Raw genomic sequence first — 22,338 nt, forward strand, 5'->3', positions numbered from 1 at the left:
AGAACAGCCATTGTTGTCAGACCCTGCAGGTACGTCATTCTTCATACTGAAGGGCACATTTTTGACTGGAGGCTGACATGCTGAACCGCCTAGTTTTGAACGTAACTGAGAGATATTTTTAAAATTATTTTTTGCATGAAAACAACGCAAACTAGACTTGCAGCTGATGCTGTGTTATTGTATCTCGCTTGTAACGTCAGTCACATACCTTTGGTGAAGCACCTGAAGGCACCGTAAGTAACACCGGCTCGGTGTCACCGGGAGCTGAGGGTGGAGGAAGGAGGGGGCGGGTTTGTTTGGTGACAGCTCGCAGGGACACGCCTGTCGGGACAGCTGCAGCCGGTAGTATGGTGTTGACACCGTACACCTCTCAGCCTCCACGCCGGTGTGTGTCGGACTAACTTCTCCTACAACTCCATGCACCGGTACCTCCGGTACTGACTCTTGGGGCGTTCCGCGTAAGAGCAGCGGTAGAGATGTGAGGCAAGTGCCGCATTTCGCCCCTGATATGCTTCCGACATAAAGAGGACCCAACAAGTGACAGAGGTATTTTGTCATTCTTCAGCGACTTTTTCATGTTGGTTTTCCTTCGCCGTGACACAACATGCGCTGCGTTAGAAACCAGTTACCAGCTGTCCCTGCAGCGCTGCTTACCAAACTTGTATATCACGGTTCAGCATCATATAAGTACGCTTTCCTCAGCTACTTTAACCTGTGTTAAATGTATATGTCCATAAAAGCAGCTTCACCTGGCTGTCAGCGTGAAATGAACCGAATGAACAATAGCAACATGGGAAAGAGACACATTTTTGTCCCACAATTAAGTCCTGAGCTCGGTGCCTGTGCATGCTAGGCAAGCTAGCAAACTAGTCCTCCTGCAAATTCTAATTCGTTACAAATTCTACCCAGACAGAGTCATGTACAATCAACGTGAAGTAAAATGGCTGTTAGGTGGGAGCTACGTCACTCACACCTGACCTGAAGGTTAATTATCGGAAGCTAACAGGTGCTTTTACCTGAAATCCTCTGAAACTTCTCAAGTGCCTTTAGTTCAAACGTAGACAGGACTTGCAATTTTTGAGGCAGCTCATCTGGGATAAAACTGACCTCATAATTTATTGATGGACTCAGAATGAGGAATGAATGAATGGAATGTGGGAATGGAGCGACTGCTGCTAAATATCATCTGTCTGGCTGCTGAATTCTGGATTAGTTTTTGATCTGTCCTTCAGACAAGATGACTTATCTGTCACTTTGTTTACCTTTGTACAAAAGTCAGGAATCAGTACACAGGATATTGAAATACATCTTATTCTCTAACGGAGGAGCAAATGAACCGTTCTTTTTATATGAGATTGGAATTCTTCTTCTTTTTTTTTTTTTTTCTTTTTTGGTATTGTCGTTCTTGTTCTTTGGACCAGTGTTTTAGAATTTGTTTTTGTTCATCCCAGTGCAGGCCAGGCTGAGGTCAGAGGTCACGACCCACTGCAGCCTATTATCTTTGAAGCTGACTGGAGTTTATTTTGTAAGATCAGATTTTATTTTATGGGTTCCACTTGCATCCTGGAGTTAGTAAGGGACACAACTGGGGGGGGGGGGGGGGGGCATCCTTTATCTGGAAGAGGGGAATCTTGCTTTTTCGATGACTCGTGATAAAGGAATTCTATCTGTCCAGTGGATTTCATTAAGAAGAGAAGTTTTTTTTTTTAAATCATATATGAAAATTTAGAGGCTATTGATAATCATTTATTTATTTTTTTACAAATATTACCATAGCACTAATTAGTGCAGAAACCAGTAGCTTCAGGCTTTTTCTTGAAATCGTGGAAACAAAAGATTATGCAAATGAAGTATGTAATAATATCAATGTAGCTTTACTTTTGTCTGGTTTATTAACGTTGTGTTTATTTTGGCAAGCTACTTTTGAGTCATGATTTACTGATAAGTATTTTGAAAAATCGTTCAGTAGTTTGAACATGCAAAGGCTTGAGCGGAGTATTTAGTCTGTCCTCGACTTGTCTGATGAACATTTATCTCAAGCGTTTATAACTTTCGCTGCATCTTTATTTCATGCACCCTTCTCGTCCCTCCTGCGCTCAGCGGCACCTCGGAACAGTAGAGGGAGTGCACACATCAGTTTGTTTTTAGGAGGGAGTGAATCCTTGAGTGCAATCCACCTGTGTAATTCACCCTTTGTCTTGCTCTCCCATCCTGTTTCAAGGCTCTGCAGAGGACGATGGAGGTCCAGAGTGGCGTACAGCAGCCAGAGCCCCGCCCTCTGGAGTCTCCTCTGTCAGGGGCCAATCAGCAGGGTGAACTGGATGACAGACAGATGGACGTTAGCAGCAGGCCCTCTGCTGACAACAACAGTGCGGATGCTGAGCCAGCAAATCAGAAGGATGACAGAAAAGTAAGTTCCCGCACACTCTCCTTGTATTTAGCAACTGTGTGACTGTATGCGTGTGTGAGAGAGGGAGAGACAGAGAGAGAGAGAGAGATGCTAGAGTTAGATATTTTCCATGGAAATTAATGGGAATATATATTGGAATGAACTGGAATTTATGATAACATGTGGGAGGCAAGAGGAATATGTGGGAATTAATGAAGTAAATTGGAGAGTTTGGGTATAATTTATAACTACGCTTTCTTCCATCACAAGCACAGATTATTAGCATGTAGCATGTCACTGCAGGGCTGTACTGAATAAATCCTCTCTGTTCATTTTTGCCTGGGTTATAGAGAATGCATTTAATACAGTCTGCATTCATATTTTTTCTAACATACAAACGGGAAGGGGGGAGTACTGATTTATTCCCATGTATTCCCATATATTTCCATTAATTCCCTTGGAAAGTTTCTCTGCATATCCCTGGAATTTTGCAGCACTTGCTCAATGATATCATAGTTTTGTTTAACTCAGAACAGACAGGAGACTTGCTAAGTGCTGCATGAGTTATCCTGAGCTTTCAAGAGGTTTGTTCATCATTGTTGTCGTGAGCAGTAAGTGAAGCAGTCGGTCTTCGGTTTCTGTGGTTCTGAAGGAAGTCATCAATGTGTTGTCGTGTTAGCATAACAGTTCAGAGCAAACCACAGCTATGATATGAACATTAGCATTGCTTATGATTACATGCAGACATAAGTGGCTTGTGCCGTCTCTGCATGTGAGTGCTGATTCCGAAACCTATCAGCCCTCTGTCATCTTGAAGCCCTCTGCACGCTCAAGAGTGACAGTAAAATCCTCGCTGGCTCCCCTCCATCTCGAACACATCAATCATGCTTCTCTGGCAGGAGCCGGAACCTCTTTCTGTCAATCAGCCTGAGAGGCTCTGTAGGCCTCACAGCAGAGAGGAGATGGCAGCAGAATAAACACAACAGATCTACCAAAACATTCACTAAATGACTGGACTGACTGCTACTGGCAGCTCTGAATGGAGAGCCTGTCATTGCTCGCTGTATCAATTTTGAGTCCTCTGACACACTTGAAGCACACTTGAATGGACGCAACTCCTCAGGGTCTTAAGGGTCTTCATCTTGGGTGCTCCAGAAAAGCTGAGACCAAATCAAGACTCTGGACAGTGTGAGATAATGTGATTATTGTAGGTGCGGTGGCAGCTTGTGTTGGCAGGCGGGGGTGTATGGTATCTGTTCCTTTTGGATATTGTCACTAGTTAACTGAACAGTGGAACCATGAATAGAAACATGTATTTGAGAGGCCCATCCCAAACAGATATGTTCCCACTCAAAAACACATGTTTGCAAAAATAAAACCCAGAAACTATTAACCTCAAAAGCCTGCATGTGCATAAGGATGCTGATATTATTCTAGCAATGCTTCCTTCATCAATTTGTCATGCCAGCAAGAAATGTTTGATTTTTCGTTTGTGCAGAGATTATTTAATGTTGTTTGAAAACTTTATTTAAAAGGAACCATGTGCGACTCAAATGAAACTGTCACTATTTGATGCATTGTTGAACCAGATTTTAGCTGTGAGCTAATTTGCATCTGCAGTCCCTAGGCAGGTTAAACAACACAATGTACGAACTGTTAACTTGCTTCACATGTAATTTGCTTTTTTCTAGTTGACACTGCGGGAAATGAGAGAAACATGTGGCTTTATTTTGGTGATTAGTCATCAAATGCTGATGCCGCTTCTTTTATGAGACCAGTTTGAAAATCAGATCCTGGTAAACTAGGCTGAAGGTCTCGTTATGGTCATGTTTAGTTTGCTTCATAGTACAATAGTCCCTTCTTCATAGTCCCTTTTTGTCTGCAGCTGGCGGCACGCAGGCCCCTGATGTGCAACGACCACACCACAATGTAACTGGTCCAAAGTAACATTTGTTGGTATGTTTACATGCTATTCGACGTGCTATGCAGCTAATTTGCTGCCTTGTCTTTAAAATGATGTTATTAGTTTAGATTTCCCTGGCTTGTTGGCTTGCTCGGGAAGCTATTGTTCAGGATAAGATGTGTGCTCATTGTAAATCTGACTCAGTGTGACTTTTTGCTTTGGCTACAGAACTCCAAGTTATTGCTTTTTGCACAGTTTCATTTGCTGTGCTGAGATGATGCTGAGTTGGTGGATAATAGAACAGCATTTTGGAGACACGACGATGAAACAAGAATATAAACCCCTTTTTGACCTTTTTGCCACAGTCACAATTGGAATTAAAATCTTTACAACAGCTATGTGCCGTATAGAGGAATTCTCATGGCATATCAGGTAAAAGTTTTCCTTTCAAGTGTCGAGCTGAAAGTCTCAAAGCTGACCCTGCACTTTAACACCACCTGTGCCACTTCACTGTACCCTGACCCCCTGTGTTGATCCGTGACTCACACTGAAGTGGAGTACATGACCTCTACACCACCCTGAGGGATTATTTAAGTACCATTCCTCACAGTCACAGCACCGGTTTGTGCTCATTATTCCGCAATTAGCTTTGCTGAAATCTCACAAAGCAGCGGCTGACCACTGATGATGAGCCCCAGTGCTGATTTGGAATATTAAACTAATTGGTGTCATAACAGCCAGCTGACCTTTAACTTATTAACTGCACTGGAAGCAGGAACAAGTCAGAAAGCACCAGGCCTATGGCTGCACGCAGGAGTTGGCATGCTGACCCAGCAGATTTTTTAATTGTTCTTCATTTTAGGAGTGTGTGTGTGTGTGTGTGTGTGTGTAAATATCCACGCTGGTGTGTGGCGCTGTCTGTTTCTACAGAGTTGATTTCATCTCTCATATGTATGTAAAACAGACTGATCTCTTCCTCACTGTGGTAATTTGTGTTTTCTTTCCATTTGAAATGAGTCATTTGGGATTTAGCTTTTAGGCGTTGAGTGGAATTGTTGTACCAGTGATTTTTGCTGTTATATTTGATTACACAAATGGGAAACCGAGTAAGCAAATTATTTTAAATTGCACCGACTGAAGGATTTGTGTGCACTTCAAAATGAGCGATTAGAAAATGAAAGACCCTGCACATGTGATTTAGTCAGGATTTGAATGAATGTTTGTTAACCAATAAAATCAACTTGTGATAATTAAATCAGATAAGTGGAACTTTTTAGACTTTTTGTAAAGCTCTTAAATGTTCTTCTGCCATTTGACTGATGATGTTGTGCTCGTTAGTTGTGTTTCCATGTATATTTTGATGCGCACTTTGAAATGTTACACAATATTAAACTAATTGTAAGGTTGCATTTTTGAAGATAGAATCTGCAATATTTAAGGAAAAAAATAAACAAAGAGGTTTTTGCTCAAAGATCAAATGCGTAAATAACCTCTGACATAAGGAATCTTTAAGTCGTGTGACTGAGCAGCTGTTTCTGTTGCTGGCTTCTTCCTGAATGTTCTCCAAACCTTCTATTCCCAAAGAGCATTAAAAATAGCTTATATTGGCTGGCTTTGAAGCTTAATTGCTAAGACCTGTCTCCATTTGTAACAGTGACGATTGAAATGTGCTTAATTTGCTTGTATTTTTTTTTCTATGTCATTTCCAAACTTGGTTTACAGTTCTGTAAATGGAGCCACAAGTATTTACTGTATTTCTGCTTATTTGCTCTCTTTGAACAGTATTAGCAAAGTTACCAGTAAATTCTGTATTTAAGAAACACTTTAAAAAAAAAGTATTTATTCAACTGAAGTGCATACGGCAAGGTATTTGTGAAATACCCAACACTGCGTATTTAGGGTTGAAACAACCTAAAGATAAGATCGATGGAATGCACAGAGATGATTTGTTGAAGAAGTCTTTTTGTCCTCTCTAGCAGCAGGGCTGGAGTGAGCGAGTTGAGATAGATCCGGACAGACACCCTGAACACCACCTCCACAGCCCTCTTGTCCTCCACTCTACAGATTACCTCGGCGGTAGCTAGCGGGCCCCAGATAATTACCTTGTGTTATTTCTCCTCCCACACTTTGCTTTTGAAGTCGCGGCTGCTGAGCTGCCTCAGCCCTAATAGCATCCCGGCACACCATCGATCCCACACCCCGTCTCTGGATATGATTGGTTTGTGCAGGTGGGCTGATGGGTGCAAAAAAGAGAGTAATATGCACATTAAATCGCAAATTACAATGTGCACTTTGAAAGAAAAATTGAGAAACACTGTACATTTACACATGCAAGAGGCTGCCTATATTTTAACTGCAACAAATTGGACCTGCTATAACCGCTGATTTCCTGTGTGTGTATGTGTGTGTGTGTGTGTGTGTGTGTGTGCGCATGCGTGCGTGCATGCACGTGCACTCAGTATCCAGCAAGGAAGCTGTAAACCTCTTCCTAATAGTAGGGACCTTTAAAAAGTCCTTACTACCCCATTTTGTGGAGAAAATGAATGGCTTCTCTGCTCGGCTAAGTCAGGGAAGTAAAATAAATTAGGACAAGAAACTGTAATAGTTTTAGAAATGCTGGGATGTCTTGATCCTTTGACAGCAATAAATATTCACTGCCACGAGGCAGACTATTCCAAGGAAAATGCCTCTAGAGACGTTTTCATTTCAAAGAGGTGAAGTGTAACCTGAGTGTGATGGAAGGCGGCCGCAGGCACATGCAGCTCCGTGCATGTCTGTGATAATCTCATTACTCTAATGCTGGCTTCTTCAGCATTATTGCAAGCTCATTTTTTTTTAAAGCTACTGTCAAAAATATGAAACAATTTAGTTTTCATGATACTTTGAGAATATATTTGTTTAGTTTATGATTCAATGTTCTTATTCTAATCCTGCTCAATAGTGATTCTGAGTCATGGTGTGATTTCTAGAAATATATTTTGATATGTACATCTTTTATTATATCTGTTCTTGTGACATATGCTGTGAATGCTAAATGCTGCAATAACAAAGTTATGCCTGAAGTATGAATTTATGCCTCTCCACCTAATAGATGCACATGAAACTAATGTTTAATATGGATCAGACTTTACAGAGCTGTATGATATCAGACCGGGTGATTCTTGCGGTATCTGTTTATGCAGCCACTACCCTTTCTCCTTCAGCTTATTAAATCCCCGCAGCAATCTGAAGGCAACAGGACAGACATGTTTATAAATCTGCAGCCCGACTGGTCGCTTATAACTCTCTCTGGCGTCTTGGGTTCATTAATCCTGCGCGTCACGTCCTCCTTTTCAACTTTTTTTTTTTTTTAGTGGAAGAGTCATTTCATGTTTGGTTTCTGAAATATATTATGATGTAAGCGCTGTATGTGTCACATCATTTACTAAATTATGTGGCCATTTATTACGTTATATACAGTAGAATTATGCTGGAATACCATCAATCTGATGTGAGCGTATAAACATTGCCAGCAGTTTAAAAAAAAAAAATTAATCATTGTACTTAACAAGTTTTTTAAAACGCACACACACACTCACACACACTCACACACACTCACACACACTCACACACACACACACACACACACACACACACACACACACCATCTGGTTGCAGATTAATGGTGTTTTTCACTCATGTTGCTGTACATCTCCAGACTGTAAGATGATCTCCAGGAGAAAGTCCTTCACGTTTGGTGAGCTGGTGTTGTTGGTTTGATCGTCAGCTACTGCATGTGATTGGCTGCCAGTGTTTTCACACCTTCTGATCTACACTCGCACACGCACCACTCTCTAATGCTTTGTGCTGCATGAATGAATGACAATCACAAGTGCAGCAGGCACCCATACACATAAAACCCTCAGTTCAGTATTTAATCATGGGCTTGATTTAAAAAAAAAAAAAAGAAAGAAAGAAAGAAAGAAAGAAAACAAAGGGCCCAGTGCATTATTCACAGAACACATCATGAAAATTCTCAGTAGAAAAGTCAGTGGGGTAAGGAGATCCAGAATGTAGGGATGTAAACCATGCCGGCTAGTCGATATGTATGTATGTATAATTCCAAATATGAATAACCTCTGAGCTTATCGAGGCTGCTGTCTCTAGCGGGTCCCAGGATGTGAGCAGTGAGCAGAAATGATGATAGACTAATGAAAAAACAAGTAGGGAGAACAGGGTACTCAGGCAGAAGAGATGGCAACTGAAAGCAGAATTTAATTTAACCAAGTGCCGTATTGCTCAGAAGCAGATACCCTTTTTGTACCTGCTGAGGAATGTGCTGCGTTGCTGCCAAGCAAGGTTAGGTAGACATTATCTCTTAGGTGACCCGAGCAGGAGGTAATTGGGTTAGCTGACCGTTTTGGAAGGTCAAGCCTTCTTTAGTGTCAAATGACAATAATAACCAACCATGCATAAGCAAATGTGAATCAGTGCCACTGGTACGATATTTCATGCCCTCTTTTCAGGTGCTGCTTGCTATTTGTAGAGCTTTTTATTTGTGTTGCTGCTGACTATTTTAGTCCACTGACTCTTTCATCTGTCATAAAACGGTAGATAAACTGATCAAGCGTGTCAAACGCTAGTCCTGTATCGAGACACAAGTTCTGGCGCAGTTCTAGTACTCTCTCACCACTTTTCTCTCTCATCAATGCTTTTTTTTGAAGAAGAATACGGCCAGTATAAACATAGACGAATCACGGGCACACACAGCGACACACTACCAGCGGATCACAGGGAACTTATTAGCTGCTGTCACAACACATTTATCCCTCATCTGTTTCTGGGAGCTGTCGCGAGCAAAAGGTTGCTCTCTGCTGCAAAGTGGCAAAGTGAGATCCTCACTGTGTTTTTCATTGTCTCTAATGGAGAGCGATGGCATGCGCCGCAGCAATGTCTATCTGCGACGCTGTCTAAAGCAGGGTGATTTCTGCCTGAAAATAGCCCTGCTGTCAGCTCGCCTTAGTTGCCGGGCCCGCTGAGAGTCAGTTAAAGGGATCAGTGCTTGCTGGAGTGTGTAGCTCAGTGGTAAGACACGGTGCTGGTGACACATTGCTTTGATGGGATCACCGACCGCTCCTAATCTCCCCTCGACACAGATGACCTAAGGGGCTCATTGGACTCAGCGGAGTCACCAGTCATGGCTCCAGTCCAGGCTCACTTCTACATCCCAGCCTATTGACCTTCAGCCTTTACTTTTACAAATGACACTTTAAACACCATTGTAGGATAACACATTTCTGCATGTGTTAAGGCTGTTATCTAACAACTTTTGAGATGGATAAAAGCTGACTTTCCTCCCCTGAGGGGTAATAAAAGCATATTATGGTTGTACTCTTTATTGGTTTAGTGTGCAACTGCATGTGTAGACCAACAATTTGACATGGGAACAGAAGCGGGAGACTTTTCTGGAGAACTTTTGATTAAACTTGTGCTGCCTGTCTATGTTCCTGGTGTGTTTACTTACTACACTGTAGCTGTGTACATGTGCGTTGTTAGGGGTTTTTGTCTGACTCAAGGCTGGGAACTGTTCACTTTCTCATGACTTGGCAGCAACGGAAGGGTCAAGGGAGACGTGCACAATTACTTTATGTGGGGACAGTTCCAGAATCCTTTTTACAGACGTTTGGCTCTGTTGGATTATGACAGTTTTCTTTGTATTGATGCTTGATGTTCGGTAACATTCCATATTAGATTCTCTCTCCTCCTAGCAACTCAGTGTCTCAAAAATCATTTATTCAATTATATCATTATGGTTAATTTGGAAAATTTGGTCACCTGTATGTGAAGTGACAAGTGAGACAGACAAGTGTTCAAGAGGACCATACACAACACAGGAGGGAAATTATTGTATATATTTGTAGTGAGTCTTTCAGTAACTTGAACTTTTGGACGGTTCCTCAGCCGGTTATGTAGAGACCAGGTGTTGCTGTCCTGCTTGGAAGATGCTTTGTCAAGATGAAAATTGTGTTGCATTTTATTGTTGCTTGTGTGACAGCAAGGAAGAAGCATTGTTTGTTTTCTAAAAATGTTTTGCGAATGAGTAATTTATTCCAGGAATGATAATGCCGGCACAATGACGCAATTACAGAAAATAACTTTGGTCACGGCACAGATTTGCACTCGGAGTTGCAACACACTCGTCGTATTGCATTTCATGGTGCTGTTGCCATCTCCAATTTACCGAACCATTAAGTCTTAGTGGATGTGCTGTGTCTTCTCTCCATTTTACTGGTCTGGAGAGTGAGAGAGGACAGATGTAACATCATTTTAACACATCAAAGTCTTTTTTATTTGGAAATATAGCTCAGTTGATGCACCGTGCAGCCCTAATGAGATGTTTTTATGACAGATATTTTGGCAGTTTTCATCAGATTCATTTAAAGTTTCTGTTGCTGGTGTCTATTGCTGTTGTTCTGTCATTGAGGCCCAAGCACCACCCATCATAACTGTGAAAAGAATAAGAAGTCTGCACTGTTAATGGGGTTCTTGTTGTAGGTTAGCCACTCCCAGAGGGCAGGAACAGAGGAAAAATGGTATATCAAAGTTATAACTCATACAAAAGACTTTTTGCTGTTTTGCTAAAGGAAAAAAAAAACCAAACAGCTTTTGGAGTCAGTTGGAAGAAAGGGAATCAGAAACTGGTTGTACATTTGATTTGCACAAAAAAAGCATTGTTTTGTTTCCTCCACTTGGTGCCCGGTTTCTAGCTGCACTCAAGCGCCAGTATGTGTGGAAATTGGGGATATGTCAAATTCAGAAATTAGAGACAGCTGCCTGTGCCCGTTTATTTATTCTTTCGCACATAGGGTTGGGTTGAGTTCTCTGTGCATCTGGACCACACCGCTCTTTATCAAATGAAAAACCTTCTCTGTCCTCATTAACGACTTAGCGTTGTGTTAGTGTCACAGTTTCTTTCATACAATATGACCTGACATCGAATATTCTCCCGACATCTTTGAGACCAGAGCGTTCATATGGAAGGATGACCTCAGTTCTTCTGTCTGCCCTGACAGATGCTTCACTGTTTAGTTTTGACACGCACTCAAATATTTCCATTTGAACAAACTGTTTCCACTCAAAAAATGTCGTTTAATTAATTATAATCAAGCCTGTAGCATCAATATTTTCCTATGTTTGGATGAGACTTGGCTTCCTTTCCTTCTAACATCTTGAGCTAGAAACAGCCTTTATTTCTTGATAATAAATGTTGTTGAAACGTTAAGACTGCTCTACCTGTCTGTAGTTCAGAGTTCTGTTTAGATCTTTACAAATAGTCATTTGCAATAAACTTTGCATTAGTTGAAGCTAAATAAAAGCTAGCCGTGGTTAAATGTCATGTCAATGCAACCATATATCTAAAAGACCTTACCACTGATATTGTTAGTATTGCTTTATCTTTTCATAGATATCTAATCCCCTGCTGCTTCACTATTTCTGCACTTGTATTTCTTATATATTTGAAGAAAATATTTGCACTGACTCAGATGGTGGGCAAATGGAGCATGAATACCACCAGTTGGTCCTACCTGCTGGTCCCTGATGGCTCTGTCTTCTTTGTCCTGGCTTTGGATCGCAGTTTCTCATCAAGTCTGAATATGAAACTCAAAAAATCCAAGTAAACAGAGACCTTTAAATTGAATTTTCCTGCTTCTCTTCCTGATATTCCAATTGAGCCACGTGCTTGGAATCAATCCTGGCAGTTCTTATCAGTTGACAGAGAAAGCAGGACACACAATTCCTGTAATCTCCAGTTTCCTGTCCTCTCCACATTACAAGTAGGAGTTACTATTGCAAAGAAAGGACATGATCCCTCGCTGGAACTCCCACTTAGAAGAAGGAACACTGTTAAACCTGGCCAGAAGCAACTCTGCTCCAGACTAAATCCGGGCCTTCTGAGCATTCTATACTCTGATCTTTGCCATTTTATGTGGATGCTGAAGAGATCCTGACTTGTTTGCCAAGTGAACATTTCATGTGGTCGTTCATGTTCTCAATTTGCCAAATGCAGTGCATCCTTTTTATGGAGGTGAAAATGTGAAAGCAAACAACCTCTTCTTTGGCAAATCTTGATATATTTCAACGACCTCATTTCAGCCTCAGGTTTCTCTACATTCCCTTTTTAATGTAAAATAATATCTCATCTTATAAACCCTGCTGTCACAGCAGGATTTCCATATTCTTATTTCACAAACAGACACACTGGAGTCCAGACCAACTGGGGTACATCTGTTGAAGTGGAACACACAACTCAGTTGCTGGTAGGCTGCTTAGCTCACGGGGGCATCACGGGGACATCGGTGGGGCACCCTGCCAGCTCACTGATAATGAGAGCAACACCTCCATTATTTTCCAGGGGTTAGTCATATATGTATATATATATTTTCACACCTTGTTGGACTGTGTGATCAGCCCTATTATCTTCTGCAGTTAAACAGCGCCTGCCCACTCATTAACACCACTGGTGATATAAGACAGTCATTACTGGAACAGATAATGGCAAATATTATACTAGCTTCTAACTGATTGTGGAAATAAAGAGCCATACTAGCTAATGTATCATGTGCTGTGCCTCGCGAAGATACGACTATTGTGAAAGCAGCAAAGCCTGACTGTGTGGAAGCTCACAGGTCAGCCGACTGCCCCACGTGGTGCAGAGAAGACACGATAATTGAGGGTTTCATCACCACTACTAATTACTGAAAGTGTGTGTGTGTGTGTGTGTGTGTATGTGTGTGTGCGTGTGTGTGCTAACCCTAACCGCACACATGTTTGTGTGTATGTGCACGTGTGATGGACCTAATTAGGTAAACTCCCATCACACTTAAAAGTGCATTACTGCAGCTCTTTTGTAAAGGCTATAGTTAGAGTGTTGTGGAATGTGATTAGTAATTAAGTTATTTCTCAAGTATTATGAGTCTGCTGGTTAAAAGAACCAATGGTATTAAAGGACAGTATTTCACTTTATGCCAGTGCTTTGTTAATTTTATTGATATCAAATTAAAGAGTGGTTGCACAGAGCATGATTACGGCAATGTTTTTTCCTCCTAAGAGAATTCCGTCTGGTGAAATTAAAACATCACGTGCAGCGTTTAAAAATTGGCGTGCGGCAGCTGGTGAAGAATCCTCAATAACGCGCCTCATCTCTGCTCTCAAGCATTTTCTGTCCACGTGTCATCTGATGCAGCAACACCAGCATGAATCTTAGATCTTTCGACCAATCCAGACTGCCCTCTCATCACACGCTCCTCTTCCTGACATTCATTTCTTTATTCCTCCGCAGTTTTCATTCAAGCTGTCGGAGTTCCCCAACCTTTTCTTTCCTCTCCACTGTCCCATATTTTTTTCCTGCGACAGACAGTTTGACGTGTTAGGAGTGAAAGTGGAGTAACATTTTCAACGGCTTCACTCTATTCAGGTGCACACGAATAAAAAATAATTTGCAGCTGTAAGTTTTGAGTTTGTAAATGGAACCTGGAGAAGCAACAGAGCTCAACCACGAAGGACGAAGGAAAAATACTGAGGTGGTCAGAAGTTCAGCAAAACGTTTGGTGTAGAACAGCGGTATTATGAGACCAACTCATGGCCTTCATCAGGGTTGTCATGCAAAACATTGCAGAAATATAAACACACAAAATACTTCAATACCACTTCAACTGCTTCACACGGATGATGCCACCCACTCCAGCTGTTCAATGATCTGATTTAAAATCCCCATCTTATGATGTCAACAAATGAGAAAAATATTCAGTGTCTCATCCCTGTCATTCAGATCCGTCCTCAGATCTTCGCGGTACTTCCTTAGCCTGTTATATGCTGTCAGACTCCACTTTTGACAGTTCATGTTGCTTCCATATTTTGGAATAGTGGAAATAATCTGCTTGAGAACATTGCTGCTGCAAAATATACAAACCTAAATGCCCTCCATCATTATCATCGTCATCATCATCATCATCATCATCATCATCATGTACTGTAAATGGAGAAGTTTGGATGATGCAGGCACACAGGTAGCGTGTTGCATGTACACTTCCTGTCTATGTCCCGTTTGTATTTTACTCACAGAGTAACCATATTCCAATGAAACCACCTCCATCAACAGTTAAATGCTTACCAGAAGTTCTGTGGTGAGATTCCAACATTCCTAGCTCTTTTCTTATTCTGGGACATGTTTGTAACTGAATAAAAGAGGCATTTGGAGAGATGATCACAGACGTTCTCTCTAGAGAAATCTTAAGGAGGAAAAGTGAGCCTATTTTCATAGCAGCGCGGAGTGGGACTCATTATGACTCACTGGGAGTTGAAATGCTCTGGATGATGTCTGAGTCAGACATGAGGGCCAGTGTCCGCTGCCATGGTGATGCACAGCCAAATGCAACAGAGAGCAATAGAGATGGAAATGAAATGAGGGAGACTTAAAAGGGCCCTGTGGCGGTTGCACTATTGTCATGTTAAAATTCCCAGAGTAAAAGCTGGCGAGCGCCTGTACAGTATGTCACTATGTAGACTGATTAGCACGGAGGAGCTAATATTTCAGAGTGCACTGGTTTGTGTAGAATGTTCAATACTGAAGAGCTCAAACAAAATACATTAATGGACAATGCATTTCTTCTTCAGGGTAAATGGATAAATATTTCTGTGAACATTCAGAAAGTGAAATCTATTGACGCTCTTTTACTTCCTTCTACTTTTATCCAGCACTACATTTTTGTGATTTTATGGTCACTGACTCATCTTCTGCATCAGGATACTGAATACAAGGAAGGCCATTGTGTTTTCTCGTCCTTTTACTGATAGTCACACTGGAGATTTTATTTTGTAACTAACAAAAGAAATCACTCAGTGGAGGATATACACTGTACATAGAGACCTCTCTCTCTGTTGGTCCTGTGGGTTTCTGCTGCCACTGATCTCTCGCGCTGAATGATTTTCACACTTGAACCCTACAGTGAATGGCTGAGATCCAGTATGGCAGACGGTCAAGGACTAACTTCCACATGCAAGTAGAAAGCAGCTCACCCAACATTTCAACCATGCACAGGTTTATGCATACCATAATGGCCCAAACATTATGGGGGAATGACACTTTTTTAAAACTTACATGATTTTTCATGCTCAGCAGCTGCCTCAGAGTGAAAACCAGCCTCTGTCTATGCGCTGTCTCGTCCATTTCTTCAACATTTCTCTTCAGCCAGAAACATTTAAGTTAGGACAGAGCCTATGTTGACCTGGTCGCTCTACAAGTGATACACATTCGTGCTGAGCTCTGGCTTTGTATGGCGAGCTTTTTTAGCAGTTGAGCTCGGTCAGGATGACCTGCAAGCTCTTGTCAAGCAGAGTCGGGGGGGTGTAACGCACATTAAGAGTTGTAACAACAGCCAGCCACCCTATTACTCAATACCTCATAGCTGTGATAGAATCACCATGGAATTTTTTTTATCTTGAACCTGGATAGCAGCAGACAAATATACAAAGTCCTGATTAGTGTAGGAAAATATTGATTCATAATTGAGGGAACTGCAAATTATTGGAAGTTTATGGGACAAACAATAAAATGAGATGGTGATGAGAGCTAGCTTTGAAATATTGGAGAAACCTGGATACTGGTGGGTATAAGCAGTGATGTAAGCGCAAAGCCATGCAACTGGCCAGCAGATATTAATCCTTTGTGCCCCGCTCAGCCCAGGCAGGTTGGCTTTGAGCCATCAAGAAGGAGGAGAGGGTCAAATGGCGGTGCCGGTCCCTTCAGCAGGTATTTCATACGGCAGGCTCATAAACATGAGACGGCTCTCTCCCTGTTGGGGTCTTGTTGTCTCATCTCTGTGTTTTTTGTAGCTTGTTTGGCACTCTGAGACAAACATGCACACACACACACACACACACACACACACACACACACACACACACACACACACAAACATATATATATATATATATATATATATATATATATATATATATATATATATATATATATATATATATATAAACCTCCACCTGCACCCTCTTAAGACAACAGGGTGTCTCTTTCTCTTGGTAAATGTTCTACCTTCTGTTTGGGCTCAGTGTCTCTAGCAACAATGGCGAGGACAGAATCTCACATGCTTATAGGAGGGAAGATATTCCCTGCATAGCAGCTCTCTACCTGATGTCCAAAAATAAAAGCATGCAATAATTGTCATTAGGAAAAATAATGTGTCTATAGATAGAAATGTAGCATGTTTTGTATTTTTGTGGGACACTGGGGAGACACAGAAGGATGAAGCACTGCGAGCAGCAATTCCCTCGTGAGCTGCAGTTCACATCAGAAGCAGATTTCCACATCGGTCAGCATGTGATTCTGGTCCTCTCGTTCTCCTGTTATGATTGTATGTGTTCGGCCCCTCAGCTGCCACCTTGTATCAACGTCACCCTCCCACGTCTCTCTCTCTCTCTCTCTCGTTTCATTTTGATAGTTGACTTGATGCGCCTTGTTATTCTTTTGTCTTGCTTTCAGCTCAGCTTCTGCTGTTTTCTTGTGGTTTGTAGTTGCTTAAAAAAGGCTGCTGCACAGCACGGATTGGCAGAGGAAAAGTCCGATAAGTCAGTTTGCCTGCTCTGTTTCCTAATTGTTAGTCAGTTCACTGAGCCTTGTCACTTAAGGTGCATGTTTCTTATTTTAGGTAATTCATTAAACCTCAGTTCATTAGTATCTTCCTGCCAGCTGCTGATTGAGACGTTTAGGTCCACCTGCCTCAACCCATGTGACAGATACAATGAAGCCTCTCTTCCTACTTGAATTATATTGTTTCATTATTTTGATCACAAGAATTTTGGAAATTCTCTGTTATTGGTACAGAATCCCAGATTTCTGGAAACATCCCTACTCTTTTCATGCGTGCAATGCTTTTTGAACACGGTGCTGATCATGCACAATATTTACGACTTAAAACATTGGGCTTTAACAGGCACTCCCAGGATTAGACTTAATTTAAGGCCTGTTTCTGGGACCTTGGTTCCTACGGTCTCTCTAACACAGTGAAGTTGGAGCCAAACAGGGCTTGTATTTGTCTTCTCTGGCAGAAACAATGAATAAGGCTCAATCCACAGTTGACAAAAGTGAAGTTGAACAAGTGTGTGAGTGAGTGGATGTGCGAGGAAAATTAATTACTCTGTAGTCCTGTACATCATTTTTTTTATTTGGCTAGTGGGTGTTTTTACTTACCTTCTAATCTGTGTAAACCAGATTTTTATAGCTTCCTCTTGCATGAAATATAATTTTTATGTCTGCGCACCAAACAGGGCTTGAGGCTTCAGGTCGACATCTATCCATCTCTCTGTCCAATTCGTGTGAACATGATATCTCTGCCTTGAAGCAATTTCTTAAAGTTGCACATAAAAAATATCACCTGGAATCAAGAATTACCAGATTAGAAGTTAAGGTCAAGGCCACTTTATTTGCAAAAATGATGACGTGAGCAGCAGCACTGCCCAATGTGGGGCTCCAACATCAAGTACTGCGTTCAATAAAGTCTGATTTGGTCGACCAGATGTGAAAATATATACATTTTTAAAGTTTGAGCACCTTTTTCTATAGTCTTAATTTATCTGCTGCACACATTTGTTCTATAACATGCACGAACATGCATGAATTTGTAACTGTCTTTTAATAGTTCTGTACAGTGACCTTCAGTGTCCGGAAGGGCGCCTTTAAATAAAATGCATTCGTCGTATAAACAATTGTATATATCAATACATTGCTGGTTTACCTCTTCAATATAAAGTGAATTAATGAAAAAAATGAAAGGGATTTTCCTTCATTCACAATTTATGATTGATAGACATAAAGTCTTTTGTGAACTGGGTTGCAGTGATTCGTCATTTTAACAAAAGTAGGTCCTCAGAGAAAAGAAGCTTGGGAAACTCTGGTTTAAGGAATTGGCAAGCATCACACAGAACGCACACGCCAAACTTGACTAGCGTCCTGCTGTCATGATTCAGGCCAATCTGAAACAATCCAGTTTCAATAGCACCAACTGCACACTAAGCTTGGATTTTGGTTTATTAAGGTTGACATGCAGACGAAGACGTTATCAGAGATGAGCTTTATCATTCACTCTCTCCCTGCAACTCTCCTCTTGTGTGTTGGTATCAGGATGTTGTTAAATGAGACCTGCCTTCCTGAAGCTTAGCAACAATTCAAATGAAAACATGGCAGCCAGTGATGATGAAGAAAACATGGCTCACACACATATAGAACCCTCAAACTAAATTTTAACTCAACACTTGAGGCTGTTCAATCTCCATCCCATCCATTCCTGCAGGTTAAACACTTCCCAAGGGATGTTCACATTGCAGAATTAGCAGATCCCTTTCTTCTGATTAATTCTATTCAGAGTACATCATGTGTGAGTTGCGAGTGTGTGTGTGCGCGTGTGTGTATGTCAACAGGCTCTGGTGGCCTGTTGAACCACTTAAAGGATTCTATTTAACGGGTCAGCCGAGCAATTAATCAAGGGTTTAATTGGAATCCCGAGTCGAGTGACACGATTTATGCAAATAAGATCATTAATATGCAGGCCTGCATTCATTGCTTAAATTAAAATGGCTCATCCGCCAGCACAGGCTACCTCTTTCATTACAGTAAATTAGAGGGCAATAATAACTCCAAATACACATATTTATTTTCTACAGACATTCAGAACAGGACATGCCCACAGGAAAAGAAATAATGAAAAGTCAGAAGGAAGGAATTTGGTATAGTGTTTTCTGTCGTGAGGAGGCAATGCTAATGCTGTTAATTTTACCTCATTAGAGGCAGACTGCTATCTGCAGGGATTCAGCTTTAATTGGATCACCAGGCAATTTAAACCACAGTTGGTTCAGAATTGCTTTGCTTTTTTCTTTTTTCTTTTTGCTCTATGTTATAAAAAGTTCAGCAGTGATAGTTTGTCGTTTGACATTATTTTCCTAGTCAATGCAATGCAGTGATGCCACGTGTGACCGTACTGTATGCTGTTGCCCTCGGTAACCATCCCCACGGCGACACTTTGTGATCTTTGCTCCAAAGTGTTCAGTCCACTCACCCTCACTGTGTGCTGATGCGAGTGGTTTAGAAGACTAGGAGTCAAGGCACAGCCGAAGTCATCACGCTACTTCTTTCGGGAGGGTCATGCACGCCAACGTTGACCAGAGGAACCACTTATATTGAGAGATGGCTCTCATCCGCTGCAGCTGGGATGAAGATGTGAAGTGGACGAGCTGCTAACTCATCGAAGTGGTGAATTCTTTGACCTTTTGATTTGGAAAAAAAAGAAAAGACAATTAAAAAGAAAAATCTATGCCTATCATGTTATGCAAAGACATTCAGCCATCATATGAAACAAAAGCAGGGAACCCTCCCGGTGGTGAAGCTGGAAATGATATTTAGTTCACTTTAGAGAGGCAGGATGGTAGTAAATATCAGCAGATTCTACATCAGTGTATTATTCTAATCATTAAATCCTAACTAATTGATACAGCCATTAGTTGACATTAACACACAGCTATAAAGCTTTTACAGTATAAGTGTACAGTGTCACCTTGACATTATGCATTCTTCCACCCTTCACACAGAATGATAAATGCAAAATGAGGAAAAGAAATTAAAATATAAATTTATGGAGTATTTATTTTGGGATGATTTTTCAGTGGGGACTCTTAAACTTGACAGTTATATTGATTGGTTTTCCTCTGTGTGTCTCTTTAGTTTCTCCCGTTTTCATGTGTGGTTCACCTTGTTTTATTTACTTCTTGTTTTATTTTGAAATTCACCTCCTTCCCATGTCTAAGTTTTCTAGACTTCCTGTCTTTGTACATTCTATTTTGTGTGCTCATCTGTCTCTTGTTTGTCCGTCAGTCTCGGTCTACCTATTCTCCTGTCAGCCCCGTGTCTTTCCCAACCAATTAGTTCTTTCCCTGTTCACCTGTTGTCATGTCCCTCGCTTGGCCTTTTGTTCCTGTATGTCTACCAACAATGTTTCCTGTGTTTACTTTTTGTATCGCCTGTCTTCAGTTTATATAAAGCCCCTTAAGTTTCTGCCTCATCCTGCTCCAGGTTCCAGTCTTTTGTGTTCCTGGGGGTTAAACATAACAGCGCAGACAGTATGAATGTAAAGTAATTAAATATCCCAACTACAAATCCAATACAGGTTTTCTTTGTGACTTAAGTTAAGAGTTCTGTTCAATTAGAAATAAAAACGGTTCAGTTTGTTCAAATCCACCTTGATTACTGTATCAAAGTGCCACAACGAAAGAAGACAAAAAGGTTTAATCCAACATATCCAACATACAGTAATGTATCAGCTGAAGCATCATCATTGCAACAAAGCGCCCAAAAAGTGATTGGTATGTTTTAAGGTATTTAGCAGGCATTCAAATAACAATACTGTAAATTGAAAAAAAAATCTCTTAAGTCAAAATAATAAATATTTCCATATGGAGTAGCATTCAAATAATTACTGTGCCTAATTTTAAACTACTCTGTATCCCAGGATAAGTTATTATGTAAGCAAGGCGTGCTGAAACCAAGTCAAATACCAGATGAAAAACAGATGAGTAGAAGACATGAAAAATGAAACAATATCACCCTTCTTTACTCCAAAACATTGTTTAATCGTAAATTCGTACTTCATTAATAAATGATAACGGGTACATTTTGTAATCGTTCCGCAACCTTGGAATAAGGTCGCGCAAAATACACGTGTGACTCTTTAGTCGCGTTAGCATTTACTGTTAGCCTAGCTCAAGAGGAGGACAAGTAATTGATCTTAAACTTTGGTCTTGGTATTATAATTAAAGCAGTAACGCTTGCAAAGAAAATAAGCCAGCGTTGTTCATCCATCTAGCCCTGCCTCAGCTGCAGACCTGCGATGACTGCTAATCATACATTTCAAAAGCTGTATGGACCCAAAAGGTCACGCTGTGTAATGTTGGCAAGCTATGCAGAAGTCCATAACAATCTTTGGATTAGGTTCCATTTAGGGTGAATTATTCAACATGCTTTAGAAACTTCTGGACTGTGCATTTTTGAAAGATGATACAAAAAGTTGTTGTTTTTTTTAATACGAGCCATGGGGTCGGAAATTTTACATACTGTAACAGAACATTTAATCATCGAGATGGATTTAATACAGCCACAACAAAAACACACAAAATTAAATTACCCTGGGGTTTTGGGAAAGAATTGTTTATTTTTAGGGAAAATCTTGAATTTTTAGGGACATTTAGCAAACAGACAAGCTGCTCTATGCTCAACTAGTAAGTGAAAAAAGTTCTGCGTTTGTAGGACATGTCTTTTAATACTTCTTCTCTACCATCATTGCAGTACTTAAGTCAAATTTTCAACATTACACTTAATTTTGATGCATATTTAATATAGAATTTGTAATATTGCAGCATTGAATTGCAGCTGCAGACAATGTATGTAATGTAACATCTTTGAATTGCCCATTTAGTTCACTTGATGTCAGTGGGTATCCTTAAGTGAATTGAGCTGCTGTGTATTATTTGTGCACTTCGTGGTTATCTTGCTCACTACATGGTGTGTTATGAAACAATTTCAGTGTTCTAATGGAGCACAATGGGGAGTTTTTGACAGCCGGCGTACACAGAGCACAATGGGTTACAGCAAACAAAGGAACAGAAATGGAACAGTCTTTATATACTGTAGCTGGAACGGATGGATCCATTAAATAGTGCTGTGATCTGCCCCAAATCGGATTGGGACATCCTGTTGTAGGACATAAACATAATTTTTTTTGCGTTTAACCCCGGGAAACCCCAAGCATTCTGGGCGTTTTTTGTGCTTTTTTTTCTTTCCCCCTTCTGCAGCATTTTTACTCACTGTGGACTTATTTTCCACTGTGGTATGAAATCCTGTACCTCTGGGGAAAGAACACAATCATAGCTGGATATAGGGAGATTCCAGAAATGTGTTCTGTGCAGTATAATACTGCTATTATATCTGCACAGAGTGCAGCACACCCATAAC

At 40.9% G+C, this 22,338-nt stretch overlaps 1 protein-coding gene across 3 annotated transcripts in view; it reads left to right on the top strand.

The window, feature by feature from the left end:
- Positions 1–338: 338 nt before the first annotated feature.
- The window catches only part of LOC147240719 (RNA-binding motif, single-stranded-interacting protein 3), a 287,130-nt gene continuing 265,130 nt past the window's right edge, over positions 339–22,338 (top strand). Inside the window, exons 1-2 of one of the 3 annotated variants that reach the window (XM_086194098.1) lie at positions 339–546; positions 2,222–2,410. In XM_086194098.1, coding sequence (XP_086050224.1) covers positions 2,237–2,410 — 174 coding nt within the window. In that variant the 5' untranslated portion in view covers positions 339–546; positions 2,222–2,236. Of the gene's footprint in view, positions 547–1,637; positions 2,411–22,338 lie in introns of those variants that run through there. The other 2 variants (XM_086194100.1, XM_086194099.1) reach the window with 2 other exon arrangements.

This window comes from Aulostomus chinensis, chromosome 22 (genome assembly GCF_037954235.1).
Source record: "Aulostomus chinensis isolate RoL2024-O1b breed Wild chromosome 22, RoL_Achi_v1.0, whole genome shotgun sequence".
Taxonomy (NCBI): domain Eukaryota; kingdom Metazoa; phylum Chordata; class Actinopteri; order Syngnathiformes; family Aulostomidae; genus Aulostomus; species Aulostomus chinensis.